The sequence below is a fragment of the Amblyomma maculatum genome, chromosome 2, assembly GCF_055883805.1.
Source record: "Amblyomma maculatum isolate TAMU_Amacu chromosome 2, ASM5588380v1, whole genome shotgun sequence".
Classification (NCBI taxonomy): Eukaryota; Metazoa; Arthropoda; class Arachnida; order Ixodida; family Ixodidae; genus Amblyomma; species Amblyomma maculatum.
In genome coordinates, this window is record NC_139345.1 from 43,315,360 (window position 1) to 43,330,351 (window position 14,992).

At 45.5% G+C, this 14,992-nt stretch overlaps 1 protein-coding gene across 1 annotated transcript in view; it reads left to right on the forward strand.

The window, feature by feature from the left end:
- Nucleotides 1-1,893: 1,893 nt before the first annotated feature.
- Nucleotides 1,894-14,992, forward strand: part of LOC146198539 (lachesin-like) — a 39,993-nt gene continuing 26,894 nt past the window's right edge. The window contains exons 1-2 of the mRNA XM_084594041.1: nt 1,894-2,101; nt 4,832-4,987. Coding sequence (XP_084450167.1) covers nt 1,903-2,101; nt 4,832-4,987 — 355 coding nt within the window. The 5' untranslated portion in view covers nt 1,894-1,902. The remainder of the gene's footprint in view (nt 2,102-4,831; nt 4,988-14,992) is intronic.

Sequence of the window (14,992 nt, forward strand, 5' to 3'; positions counted from 1 at the left end):
TTGTCAAGCCGCAGTTTGTACCGGAGATTTCTGGCCTTTCCAAACCCGATAAGGCGTTTCTGAGCTAGGCGCGTGCTTGGGGCGACATCTTGTGAAACAGCATAACCTGTATCCTTACGTTTCAATGGCATGACGTTTCATGCGAATATGTAATACGTCGAAGAAAGAAGTTATTTATTTATTTTATTGATCATAAAAGTACCGAAAAAAATGTTATCTGCCACTAACTATGAAGTTACACAATGTTCATTCCCATTCCTTCCCTGCTGACCAGCCGTTACGAGGACATAAAACAACCGTGCGCGAACTGAGAATCTTCTTTTATAATTTTATCGTGTGTCGTCCCGCTGCATTTTTCATCCTTGTATGGCAACACATAACCGAAAGTGTGGTGCAGAATATTTCTAGTCATGATTCTACGACTTTATGCAATAAAAACGCAAAAAAAAAAAAATCTCGTCCACGCCGCTTTACGCGGACATTCGACGGCAGCGCTGCATTTTTGGTAAAAAGAAAACAAACCTGCAAAAAAAAAAAAATCTTTCTACTCCTGAATTGACAGGCTTGAACCACACCCAAAAATCAGCAGTGTGCGCTCGCAGAAATTTATTCCTGTTAAATTACCATAACAATTTCTTTCGGCCCGCGTGCGTTTGACGTCGGACCGTGGACGTGCAGAAAGGACAGCCCACGATGAGGCCTTGCAGGGCGGACAGAACAGAAACAAAAATAATGAAAAGAGGATAAGAGCAGAAAGTAATAAGAAGCACGGTGCATTGTTAGCTGTCAGGATGCAAAATGTCCGACACGGACCGCGTGGACGTGTTGAACAATTGCTTTCCTTGGCCCCGAAAGGTGCCGCAGAGGGAACACGGTGCAACACTGCCTAGAAAAACACACACAAAAAAGCGACGCCACGCAAGCATTACGGTAGTCGCGGAAATAAAAGCCAAACGCCGCATGCTGCGTCCGTGGTTCTTGACTTGCGGGAACGACTTTGTCAGGCGCAAAAATGTGCGGCTGACAGTCGCTCATGACCGCCAGACGTCACAGAGAGTACGGCGCTGGCCGACACTTTTTCTTCCGAGGCTACGCAAGCTTGAGATTCTTGGCCGCCGGGCAGAGTCGCCTAGTTATTACAATGGCGCTTTCAATTCACACTACACGACGGCACCAGCTGTCTTTCTGATGATGTTGAGGTACATTTTGGTCAATGCGTATATCACTAGGTGTAGAAAAATCTCCAAGGAACGCATAATGTCACGCATGTTCTCTTTTTTATGTATATATGAACCGTAAGAATCTTGAACAGAGTGCGTTATCGCTGGCTGGCGTTACATTTGTGCGTATCGAGATAGACGCTGGGTCGATGCCAGTTGTCTCACCTGTGATGTGCAGCGTAAAAATAGAATAATTAAATCTCTGGTATCACTTGTAAGAACATGAATTCTTATAGTTCCTCAAAAGATTGTCTAAAAAGCATATATGCCGAAGCAACAACGAAGTGTCAGCTTCTCGGCTGAAAAAAAAAATAATCGTTGAAAAAGCTGACCCTAACTGCAAAACGGCCCGAAAATTTCTGTGGTCGTAATACATTATTAGCAATTCAAGAAGTAGTTTTGAAATTCGTTCTTTACTTAGCGCATGCGATTGCATATTTGCAGCGAAATTTATTGTCTTAAATGACACGGAATTGTACGTCGTGGCTATCTATATTACATTACGTCGCAATAATCATTTTTCTGATTGATTTTCCCGTGTCTTTTTTTTTTACATTTTCGCAAGAAAGGATTTATTGCTGATAAAACCTTAAAATTTATAACAATAATTCGGCGTTTTTTATGCACTGGATATTACGGCGTTTCCTGAAGTGATTTATTCGTTGGTACGCAGGTGGCCTGGATGTTCGTAGAGAAGTTCACGCTTCTGACGCTGGCCAAGAGCGTGATCACGCACAACTCCCGCTTCAAGGTGACGCACAACGGCCACCGCACCTGGCACCTGCACATCCACGACGTGCAGGAGAGGGACCGGGGGGCCTACATGTGCCAGATCAACACGTCGCCCATGAAGTCCCAAGTGGGATACCTCAACGTGGTCGGTGAGTGACTGTCTATCAGCTCCTGATCACTGACGGGAATACGGCGCACTACTGTCTCGCTTTCGTTGCCGGGTGGTACTTTAGTATGCCGGGTACGACCAGGGCAGAGTGAGAAGCATGGGAATCGGTTGTGTTAATGCGACCGAATAGCCCTTGAAATTATAAGTCAAATTAGCAATATTAGTGCATTCAGGGAGCAGGCAACGCATTAAACAATGACAATCATATTTCAGCTATTACCTGGCCAGAGGTCGTGCTCCCGAATCCCGGCCGTGATGGTCGCATAAGAAAACGAGTATCCGTGCTTTCAACGACAATATTATGCATAAATATTTAAAGCAATTCTCCTCACGTAATCGAGCAAGTATATTCAAAATGCTTTTAATTCCAGAGTAGTACAGAGTCGACAGAGACCTAAAAGCGTACGGATTCAAACTTAACTTAGTTCCAACTAGAGATTATGTTTCCAGTCAAGCGGTGGCAAAGGGAACAAATTAGAGCTCCTTACTGGCCCTGCCGGTGGATGGCGCCAAGGGACCTGTGGAATATAATTTCGGCCACAACGCGAATATTGTAACGACATCAACTCAAGTAGTGCTGTCTCCTCGTGCATTAAGTTTCACTAAGAATGCGCGTGCGCCGCCCGGGCCGCAGGGAAGAGCATATATTCCTTCGTGCCACGCGCTGGCCTGCCCATCATAGAACGCTTGTCGATGCATGCACTGTTCCAGAAGCACCGCAGCATGTAATCGCCATGTGGTTACCCGAAAAAAAAAGTTCGTTTAGATATTGAGCTTCTTGTTCTTCTTTTAGTTCGGTGCCGTTTCTCTTTTCGGCTCGGCGCCGTGTTATTCTTTCGGTTCGCCTTCGTGTTCTCCATTCGGTTCGCTTTCGTGTTCTCATTTTGGTTCGGCGCCGTGTTCCCCTTTCGTTCTGGCACCAAGGCCACCGTCGGCAAACCAACAAGAAGTAAAAACAATTCGTGCCTTGTAAATTTGATATTTTACGCTTTGCGGAGCTTCAAGAGAGTAAAATTAACATTCCACGCACTTTTCTATGCCAACTTCGACCATCTTCTTCCCCAAACCCAAACAGCGGAAATAAGGTGACCGCAGCTGGCTAAAGGAACGGTTAATTGAATATATAGTGAAGAAACCTTTGTCCTGATTTAGACATAACTAGCCATATGTTAACAACGCCCAATGTACAGCCTTCATTTCCTTCATTTTATATTGTTATATGAACATTAAAAAGAACATTAGGATAATTTTTGGAATAACGATAGGCTTAAATTACAATAAAATGGGTAATGGTACTTGTAATTGTTGACATTAGTCTATTGCAGTATAACATGTGACGTTAGTGCAAACTGCGTAACAGTTTTATGATATTATTGTAATATTTCACACTAGCTACAAGGCGCCACTGAAGCGTTCTGAACGCTTTCAGTTAGCGGGATAGCGTTAGTTTATCATGCGTTCAGTGCTCTGCCTTACCTTATAAAGTGTGGGGCGCATCAAATTGCATCTAATTATTTGAACCGGCGAGAGATTTGGTCACACGCTAAGAGGCCACTCAAAGAATATTCTAGATTACTTCCTGTTTACGCGCAAATCCTCGATAATCTTTATTACCGAAATTTTGGTATTTATGGTTTTCGTGGCATTTCTGTTTTCAAAGATTATAGCAATATATCAGGTATCGTATCTATTACGAAACATTCATGGAGATCCAAATCTCTCAAGCTCTACGGGATTTTATGGTTCATGTCGATATGCGGATAGAACGAACAGCTTGGATTGCTTGTATGCGCTACAAGAAAGCCATTAACACACATAAAGCTGCAGAGAACTTATTCTAATGATCCTTATTTTTGTCACTCTTTGTTACTGGTCCTCCCGCCTTAACATTCATACTGAGTCGCGGCATTTTCTACGCACGCATTTCCTTAATCAGAGCCATTACGCTGTCTGAAAGCTCTGTGGTCTGGATGTTTGCTTTGTTCAAAATCGAGAGAAGTGTGGCGTTATGCGGTGCCTAATCCCGTACTGCGTCTGTATGAAAACGAAGAAAATAAAAAGAATTATCGAATGTAGTTTTACGTCGACGTTCTTTTTCGTTGCGCGTTTTTGTCCTTGTGCTCGGCTGTCTCTATGGAGTGAGCATATGCGAAGTGAGCAATACGAATATGGATATGAACGATGATGTGAAACAAGTGTAAAACAAAAACAAAACGTGATATCAAAATAAACCATATTTATAAACAACGCCCCTATTATTTAAGTCACCCTTCTCTATGCAGAATATAACTGATTATTCAAACTAACGTTTTTTTTTTTTTTTTAAATCGAATTTTCTCGCAGACACAGCTGCTTGGTCTACTTTGTTATACATGAAATTCACTGCGTCGCCATTATCGCTCCTGACACGTAGATTTGTCAGACTTTAACTCTTCTCTACTTGTGACATGGGTGCAATAATTTCAGGGAAAGGAGCTGAATTCTAGAGATTCGAATGTCTTGTTCGTGTCAGGCAAGGCCTTTACAGCGGAAATCCCATTTCCCAAAAGCGCTTTCAAATAAAAGTGCCCAAAGCAAGCTTCGATGTGCCCGGACATGAGTGTATATTTCTTTTTATCTTCGAGCGAACGCAATTCTTCTGCGCCATGCCTATTGGCTGGCAGTGCGAAGTGTCGTGTGCGTAGCTCCATGGCCTCATTTTATTACGCAGTGCCGCCCAAGATCGACGAAGAAAACACCAGCTCGGACACCGAAGTCCGAGAAGGCGGCGAAGCGGCGCTCAAGTGCGTTGCCAAGGGGACCCCGGAACCGGAAATCACGTGGAGAAGAGAAGACGACCAGGAAATCGCGTTCGGCCGCGAGAAAGGTCAGTAGCGCTGGCTTGATTTGGATGCGTCCGCCACACCGCTTCACGGCAGGGGTCCGGCGGATACAACGACGTAATACGATGCCCTGGTGTGCCTATATATATAACTTACCTATAAAAACAGGCGCTAATAAAAAAACGCCGTGTGTACCTCTTGGTTTGACAATAAACTAAGCAACGCGGATAGTGCTGCTAGGAAATTTCTTTTTCTTGTGGTGCGGCGCTCCACACTGCAATAATGCTGGCGCACTTTTGGTATTTTCGGGCAGAAAACGCAAACATCACGTCATGGCCCGATCACTCACTTTGTCATTTCACCCTTAGTGAGTGAGAAATTGTCGCACGCTTAAACGAAAACACTTTGAGGTTCACACTTTCACAGATTTCATTCTGAGTTCTGCTCTTTATTAAGGGACTATATAATAAAAGATTTACAGCGCCGAATTTCATTGCGCACCATACAATAGGAAGCAAAAAAAAAAAAAAGGTAAAGTGCGAGTGTGGCTAATTGAAGCCCAGGTGTATAGCAAGATTCTACTTTTCATATAAGCCGGCATTGCTGGCCATGTTTCACTGGTCCTTACTGTTCTAGTGGCTTCACTGCCTTAGCGAGGCAGCTCCAAAAGTGTAAGAAAAGCACCGGCTGCGGTGCGATGGGATAAGCGTAACGCCGGTCGTCACCTCCTTCGATCCTTCCATGACTGGTGTCTGCGATCGAATTCTGAGGCGATGACTACGAGAATGCAAGGCGACCGTATTGAGTTAAACATTGAGTATTTGAGTTTTTAAGTGTTTGCGTTGAATATCTGAGTTAATATGACTCTGGACGGACATTGGTATACAGGAGCAGAGACCTCTACGAAGTGATCTAGGCATAGCGCACCAAGAGAGTTGTTTAATCTGATAAATTTGTTTAGAAAACGTTTAATTTTGATGGAATTTACACACTCATACTTGCTTGAGTGAATATATATTGTGCAGATGCCGGTGGTGTTGAGCATAGGAAAAGACGGGTCTGAAGCGCGCAGCGACAACCAAGTTCCTGTTCAACCTACTGAACCGGGTTCATGATATCAGGAAATTAGAAAATAGGGGCGTAGTCATCAAACACAAAATTAGCCTCCCAAACCTTTGCATGCAAATATTTTTAGCGATCGTTATTGAAAGACGGGGCTGAAACGTGGAGGCTAACCAAGAGAGTTCTACTTAAGTTGAGGACAACCCAGAGGGCTATGGAACGAAAAATGGTAGGGGTAACATTAAGAGATAGAAAGCGTGCAGAGTGGGTCAGAGAAATAACTCAAGTTACCGACATTCTAGTAGAAATTAAGAAGAAGAAATGGACATGGGCAGGACATGTAGTGCGAAGAGAGGATAACCGATGGTCGCTGAGGGTAACAAACTGGATTCCAAGGGAAGGAAAGCGTAGCAGGGGGCGGCAGAAAGTTAGGTGGGCGGATGAGATTAAGAAGTTCGCAGGGGTCAAGTGGATGCAGGTAGCACAGAACCGGGTTAAGTGGAGAAATATGGGAGAGGCCTTCGCCCTGCAGTGGGTATAATCAGGCTGATGATGATTATGATGATGATTGAAAGACAGGTTAGATCTCGCTGGCCAACAATTAACTCCCCTTCACAATGCGATTAGTGGCATTTTCCTCCGCAAAAAGAACGAAAGACAACGGGCAACAAGGTTTCAGGTATGACATGCCCAACTATTGCAGAAGAGCATTGTACCAACCACGGTTTGCGATGCCGTCCGGTAAAGTTGTGTCTAAACACTACGGAAACTAGGAGATGTACTCAGGGAGGTGTCAAACATAACTGACAACACAGCGCAAGTCGAATTCAAAAATGCTATTTCCGTGTAGAACGTTTTATCGAGCGCACCAAGCCAGACCGTGATACAGAAACAAAATAGCTCAGCTGTAATGAAGCCACAGATGGGAGCTGCATTCGAGACTTTTATTTCTGGTGACGGAGCTAAATTCACGGCTTTCACCAAATAGAAAGTTCTGACAAATACCGAACATTAGTGGGCCTGCAACAAAAGATGACGAAGAAGCCGTAATTTGTATGCTTCCAAACCACGCGCTGGTCGCAGAACGCACAGGCAATCAATTTCTCTCCTTTCTTTCGCCGGCTGTGCCGCAACATGCTTCCGTGAAAGAAGCAAATAGCAGCATGGCGTCACACGTACACGCGACTTTACAAACAATAGGGCCATCGGCGAAGAAAAACGAAGCGCGTAACGTAGGAGCTGAGCGCCTCTTGCGGAGTCAACGGTTGCAATCTTTTCAAATTAATGGGGCTCGAGTTACAAGCTTTCCTCTCGGACGGGGTCTTTCGCAGCCAGCAGCGGTCCCCATTCACTCTCGCGTCCTTAACAGCAGGCGAGCGAGTATCCCCTCTTCTCTTCGCTCCCCATCGGCTTCAAACGATAACAGCGAACCACAGATGGCTTCGGAGCCTGCGACTTTTCGAATCAAAATCCCTCCCATTAAACGCGAACCTCCTTGATCTCGTTCGCCTTTCGCCGTTCTTTTCTGTTCTCTCTGCCACCGTTCTCAATCCCGCGACGCTGGCTCCTAGCGTTTTCAGTGCCATCTGTCGTCTCCAAATCACACCACCCACCACGCTCTCTCCCCGTCTTTCTGCCTTCTCCTCCACGGTCACCCCTTTTCCGACGTGTATACGCCGCCGCGGCTGGAACGTTTCAGGCCCGAAACGCCACTCGGGCAATTAGTCAGGCGGAGTAAACGGCGACCTCACCCCTCCCCTTCAACCCTCACCCTAACAACAACAGGGCGAGCGTATCAGCCGCTCCGTGAAACGGGCCGGCGACGCTGGGAGAGAGAGAGGCCTTAATCAATGCTCGCGCGTGCCTACGCTGTCACCTCGAGTCGGCTGTTACGCAGTTCAAAACCCGCGCGGGCCGGGCGCCATTAAGTAACCAGGGCTTTTCTCCAATAACGTGTTCGAGGAAGCAGGGGAAGGGGGGAGGTGGGGTCTCGAAGCAGCTTCTCTTTGCGGCAGCGATACTCGGGAACGCGGCTCCGAAGCATCGCCGTCCAAGTGTCGCGAAGTCGTTTCGGCGCCTTTCCGTAAGACAGCGGAAGAGATTCGAGACCTCGGTGGAGAGAGAAAGAAAGAAAAAAAAAAACGAGGAAGCAGGGGAAGGAGTGAAAGAGGGAGAAAGCTAGAGCGTTGTAATTGAATTTCTGATTACAAGGCGGCCCAAACCCCCGACCAGATGGGTCCCCCTCCCCGCTATCTCGGAACTGGTGCCCCGGTCGTAATGAACACCGTTGTTCTTTCGGTCCCCCACACTTCGGCCCCGACCGAGTCCGCTCGCTAGACGACTTCGACTCTGCGACTCGGCGACAAAACTGTCTCCGTGTCTAAGTTTGCTTGCTAGCTGAGGCAGCAGCAGGCCTGCTCAGGAAAGCTTCACAAATTTTACGCTGGAGCCGAGCAGTGTTCTTGTCGGAAGCAAATGGCGGGAAAAGCAAGAAAAAAGAGGCACCGCAGGCGTTTTCTATTAGCCTCACTTTTCGAGTAGAACAAAGAAAAAGCTGCAAGAGTGCCCTTCTTCCTTCAAGTACTCGCATTTTTTTTTTTTCAGCCTGTTTCATGTTTTTTGTTTTCTTTTTTACCTTGAATGCGAAAATAGTCCTACGAACGACTCTACTGCTCTCCGAAATAACAGGAAGTTAGTACCTGCGCTTTGATGGAGGTATGGCACTCCAGATCATTGGATCTTAGATATCAACCTTTGTTGTGTGATTATTTGTATTAACAGTACTCCCTTTTGCTATAATAAGAGTTCCCATAAAGAGTAGTTGCATTGGTCTAGTCTTGCCGAACACCAACAGTTTCAATTAAGCGGGCTTTATTTATCACATAATGCGGAAAGGTCACCCTGACATAATCTAGCATTTCTAACTTCCATAAATGAAACATTCTAGCTATGCCCGTGTTTCTTGAGACTGCTAAATCCATCGCCATCTTAGTAAGCAATGAATGAAAACTTCATCTTCTCAAGCATCATGGTTTACTGCCGGATGTACCACGAAAAGCAAGCCAGGAAAACCAAATAAAAAAAAAATATTTTCCTCAAGAAAAAGACAGCAAGGTGACAGGTGAATGTGGGATTACGAACATACAACGCCGCAAACATGCATTTAGAACCGTGCCATTCGGAGCACTTCCCGGATGTGGTGACGAACTTGGCTGAAAGTCCCCACCTATTTTTCCAGTCTTGAAGAATCACTGCATTGTCACCAAAACAGACAAAGCCACTGCTCAATAAGCTGAGAAAGTCACAAAAAAAGACCTCAATTCCTGTGCCTTCCGTCAACACATTCCAAATCGAAAGTGAAATATGCCTTTTTTCATAGCTCTCATCGATTCTTAGAAAAAGAAGTAGGCCACCAACTAGAGGAAAACAAATAATTTCAGATTGCCTTAAAATCAAAGCTCCCTAAACAAGGAATGGGGAGCAGCGAAATTTCATTTTCATTATTGCGGGTCCTGTTTTTTGAAAATAAATTTCATTTGTTGCATCAAAAGTAGGGCAGCCGAACCGACTGGCGAGTATTGAATTTGTGGTGCCTAGATGTCTATACCTTGATTAGAGACGCAAATGCATTTTATCGTGTTTCTGCTTGCAGGAGCGCCGCTTTGTTTACTCGCATCAGTCAGCCCACATTCCTTCTTGCCAGGAAACGGCCGACAATACAATAGCGACGCGCGAAGGAAATGAAATCCAAAAAAAGAAAAAAAAAAAAAGAGAAGGAGAGGGGTCACCAAACGACACACGGCTTCTTTTGCTTAGTAGCCGCAATCACGTTGCAGTGTCTACGGTCGTCTTGATACATGAACATTACAAACATCAACATCAGGGTCACGTAGTTGAAGGGGTTGCGCGGATGGAGGGGGAGTGTTTTCTGCGAAGTTGAAAAGAAGACCTTAAAATCGCTTTGCACGAGGAAGTTCTGTAAACAGATTTCTATACTCTTTTGATGTAAAATATTTGCTTTGAACGTCATTGTATTTGTATTTATTAATACTCAGAAGGATGTGGGGAGGCGGCGGTGACCTGTGAAGTAGTAGTCTCCTGAGATGCGCTGGTCCCAGGTCCAAGCCCCGGAGCAGGATAAATACGAAGTTTCCACGGTAGCGGTACAGCTTTCTTTTATTGCGAAAGCAATACTACTTTCACTTTCACGCATTTGCGGTGCAACAGCGGTGCACATGAAATGACCTTTCGCATGATCTCTGTGTGACGTCACGCCTCAAAGCTGGGCGACCAACTCGCGCCGTTCGTGAGAGACGGCGGTGCGCATGAACGGCGGCCTAACTCCCGCTCTCTCCGCCAGGAGCGCCACAGTTGTTATGACGTCACGCCTCAAAGCTGGGCGTCCAACTCGCGCCGTCCGTGAGAGACGGCGGTGCACATGAACGGCGGCCTAACTCCCGCTCTCTCCGCCAGGAGCGCCACAGGTGTTGTGACGTTATACAGCTATATGACAGTAGCATTGATAATGGCGGTGCATTTAGTTCATAATAATGATGAGAGCAAACGTAATTTGCACCGTATGCAGCACCAAAACTCCAGCTTTCGCATTTCTGCAGTGTAGATTCCACAGTCCTGTCGATTTTTTATAACCATATGGCTGCATGCGGGTGGATTATGATGATTAATTGCTTCCTAATTATAAATATACTCCACCTTCGCAGATTTCCTTAACCACATTTGACCAAAATGTTCACATATACACTAACAAAAAGGTGAAAATGAAGGGAAAAGTGGAAATTAGAAATAAAAGCTGTGCTAGGAGATAAAATTAACAAGTTCGAAATATAAGTGCTAGCCCGGGATTAAACAATGGCAAGCTCAGAAGCAATGTCACAAAATATAAATGCACAAAAGCTCGAAATAAAATGAGTCGGAAAAAGGGGAAGGGGGGCACTTAAGCTCTGCATTTAATAGCATGACGCAAAAGCATCAACTGCTTCTGAGTGCGGCCTCCCCTGCGAACCTTTGTTCGTGTGCATGCACTTCGCAAATAGCCTAATCACTGATTTCTTAATTTGAGCCTCTATTGGCTCACAAATTTTGTATGGCATATAGTCGCAAGCTATCCAAGCTACGCAATATGTTATACAACCTAACGTAGAATAAAGACCCGCATAACACTGCTGGCAAGTGCTCCTCCGTTGTCGTTTTAATCCCGTCATAATCAATGGCGCTAGGATGACGGCAGCACAAGAATAGATGATTTATTTGAGGCTATTCTTGTGATAATGTTGCACTAGCTGTGTACGAACCGGCAGAGGTAAAACCAGCTATGACGCTTATAAATGTCCTAAGAGTTCTGGCTCTTGTCAGCAGCTAGAAATATTATAAACTTTCTGAAAGAATGGGAAGGGGGAGGGGGTAACGTTAGAACCACAGATCCAGTTCCGGCGAAGAGCTAGCAAGGGCTGCGCAAGGCTTTCGGGAACGAAAACATGTTTTTCCATTCCCATACCTCCTCATAAGCGATTGTTGGGGATGCGCGATCGGTGGATGCCGGGAAGGGGGGCGGTCGGATGTTCCCAGGATATGCGGCCGTTGATGCACGTCCGTGCGCGCTTTATCAACACCCCAGCTGGAAGCTGTGGGCGCACTATTTGTTAAGGTTATGACCAGCGATAAGGCTGGCGTGGTCAGCCTCTAACGTCAATTCAGTGATGGCTTCCCGCTCAACATTTGCTGTTGCCTAGCAGGCACTGAAAGCGAAACATGTAATTTGATATCGCCTCCATACAGTGGTTCAAGGTTTAGGCACGAGCTTTGCAGTGCTACCTAAAAAAATTAGGATAGAAAGAGAATCGACCAAGACGTGTTTTTATTAATGTTTCTCTCGAAAGTTCAACGACTCCACAGAGTGCAGTTTCCAGGGGTAACAAGATTAAAAAAAGAAAAGTAAACATAAGAGGTTCAAGCCCGAGTGAAGGCGGGAAACCCTAAATTTTCAAGTAAATCACGCGAGATGCTTGGCCACCGAGCGTTGTCGTTCCAGCGCCGACAACGGCTTGGAAAAGTGCGTGACGGCCAGATTTGGTTACCACTAAGGCGTGCCGCGTTTCACGTGTCTGGCCTCACGACCGCCAAACGAGAGTAATCAGGAGAACGAAATCGGCAAAAAAAAAAAAAAAAGTCTGACAGAGTGAAGAGGAGAAGCTAAAAGAAGGAGCAAAATCTTGAGAAGCCCATGGCAATACCGTCATTCTGTGTGCCCTGTCTTTTGTCAGGCGCTTAAACAGCGGCTGCCTGCATGGCAGCAGCTCCGGTGCCGGGGAAGAGCCGAGAGCGCAGAAGAAAAGGCCGCAGTGAAACAAGAGGAAGATTCAATTAGGTAGGCTTTAATGGAATAAAAGTATTGCGTTTCGCCCTATCAATTTCTCGCGCTCCAGCCAGCAGTAACCCGCGGTGGACTCTCCCCTCGTCGGCCCTACCCTACGGCCGCGGCCGGCCTGACCCTGCCATTGTTCCCCTTCGCCTTCTTTATCCCGGCTTCGCCTTTGCCCGTCTATCCGGCCTGGATTCGAAAACAAAAGGCTGGTGCGATTATGGAGCTAGTAGTGAGAGCTTTATCGAAAGATCGTCCCTTGTTATGCCTTCGCTTCTGGATGTTCTCTAATTCTTTTCGTAAAGCCTTCGCCGTATCCTAGACATTCTTAGCACTTTGGTCGCCAAGTTTTCTTCTTTTATCGTAACTAACGAGATTTCCTAGCTGCTTCACAGCAAAAGGGAAAGGCGCACGGGAGTGTTACACACTATGATGGATAAAAAGTACTGAAACAAACAGCAGCCAATGAGGCGTCGCTACTTCGTGTTCATTTAGCTTTTGATGCCTGAAACAGGGAACGTTTGTAAAGAGAGCTAGAGGGAAGGAGAGAAGACCCAGCTAAGTAACAATGTTGTGAATGAATATTCAATCGCTGCGCTAAGGGCGAAAGCCAGCGCGGGTCGGGTTTCGATGTTAATGGACGCATAACTTGATTAACACCAACGTGAGCCCGTGAAGCGCCCTTTAAAGTTTTCCGCTCACCGCGAGACGTCGCTCCTTGTCTGGGCGCCTGCGGAGAGGAAGTCAAATTTAATGAGAGTAATGCCACCGGCTCCTTCTGGGATTGAAGCTCAGCAGCGATTGCTTCCTACTTTTTTCTAGCCTTTTCTTGACCTCACGAGCCCACATAAAAGAAAGAATAAAATAAACATATACATATACTTGAACATAATATTAAGTTCAAGACCGGTCTGGGTCTGTTTGAGAAGTATGAACGGAGTTTCAGATTTCTCCCTCGATGTTACTGAATCGAGTCGAGCTCTTCTTATTGAATAAGTGCAGACCTTCCGGAAGTTTTGCTTCGCGGAGTATTCGAAAGAAATGAGGGCACGTTCTATAAGCGGCTCGTGTTTCCCCATCATTTTTATTTCTTTTGTAGACGACGTCTCCAAAATTAGGGACAGCGCAGTGTTATCTTTAGAAGGTTTTATTTCGAATTCTTCGAAGAGAAACACGATCAGTTATCCTGCGCCTATTACAACTGATTCTTTCCCAGGCAGATGGTTCTTTCACAGGTGTGCCCAAAACTCGTGCCTGTAGCTGGGTTTCAAATATATGGAGCATCAAGTATGTACGTGGAACGGATCATAAACTACTCGGGACGGTGGAGTACGTTATCATCATATATTTCGGCCTGCGCTGACACCGTTATTGGCACATCGTGCACCTAATCCAACTTCAGTGTTTAGCACTTGAGTTATACGTAAGTACCAATTTACTGGAGCCAGCTGAATCTTCTATATCATGCCAGCGCAGAAAAGTATCGTAGTTTTTGGTTTTGGTGCTCAGAAAATTGGGTTGTTTTGTGGCAAACAATGAGATGTGTATCCCGAAAACTTATCTGATACATAACTCTACTTAAACGTTACGCATCTTCAATGGAGCAAGCCGTGCGTCTGATTGTCTGTCCTGATCGACGATGTAATATTGCAGAAAGCCGGAGTCCGTCAATCACTTGCAGATACTTGACTTCAACACTTCGTTCACACGGGATATGGCTGCCTTCTAATATTGTGCTAGTTTTGACATTGTTACAACTCCTTCGCTGTGCGATGTCAGTGCGCGTTAAAGAACCCCAGGTGGTCGAAATTTCCGGAGTCCTCCACTACGGCGTCTCTCATAGCCTGAGTCGCTTTGGGACGTTAAACCCCACAAACCAAACCAAACCACCTTCATAAGTACGGTTCACAGAAAGGTTGATTGGTCATATTTCAGGGCCTGGTGATATATTGGCGCTGGTAGTAGATGGGAATGTATGAATCTGTGTTACTATTTACAATCTTCTTTAGGCTCGTATATGTGAAAATGTTACGTGAAAATTTTGAACAATTTGTGCTCGTTTGTGAAAACCGTGCACGTGCTGCAACGCTCTTTTCCTATCCATCATCTGGGTCTACGAACGCCGTGTGGCATTTTATCGTGTGTATTTTTTCCCCGCCTTTTTCGGGGCTATTGCAATGTCCTCTCGAGTGTTGGTGTGGCTCGTATAGATTATACGACTTCAACGAAAACTGCACATCGGAGTATTCGCTGCAACCCTGAAGAAGGAACGAAGTCCGTTTCAAAATATGACGTTCTCAATTAAAGCCTTAGTTGGAGACACCTTTTTCTTCCCGATACGCCAAATTATAATAACCTAAGACTTCTGTCGAATTAGTAGCTTTCACTTAACAAGAGCTCGAAATTTGGCGTCTCTTCCAAGAGGTTACACATACACGTTATCTTGTTTTCGAATATATGGCATATTAAGTACTGACATTTACCTGCACATTTGTCTTTTTCACGCTGATAATACCTAGTTATTTACTTTCACTTACAGCAGCCTTGCTTAGCGCTATGACAGGAAGGCAGGTGCAGGTAAATTGTAAGGCGTGTGCTGCAGCAGTTA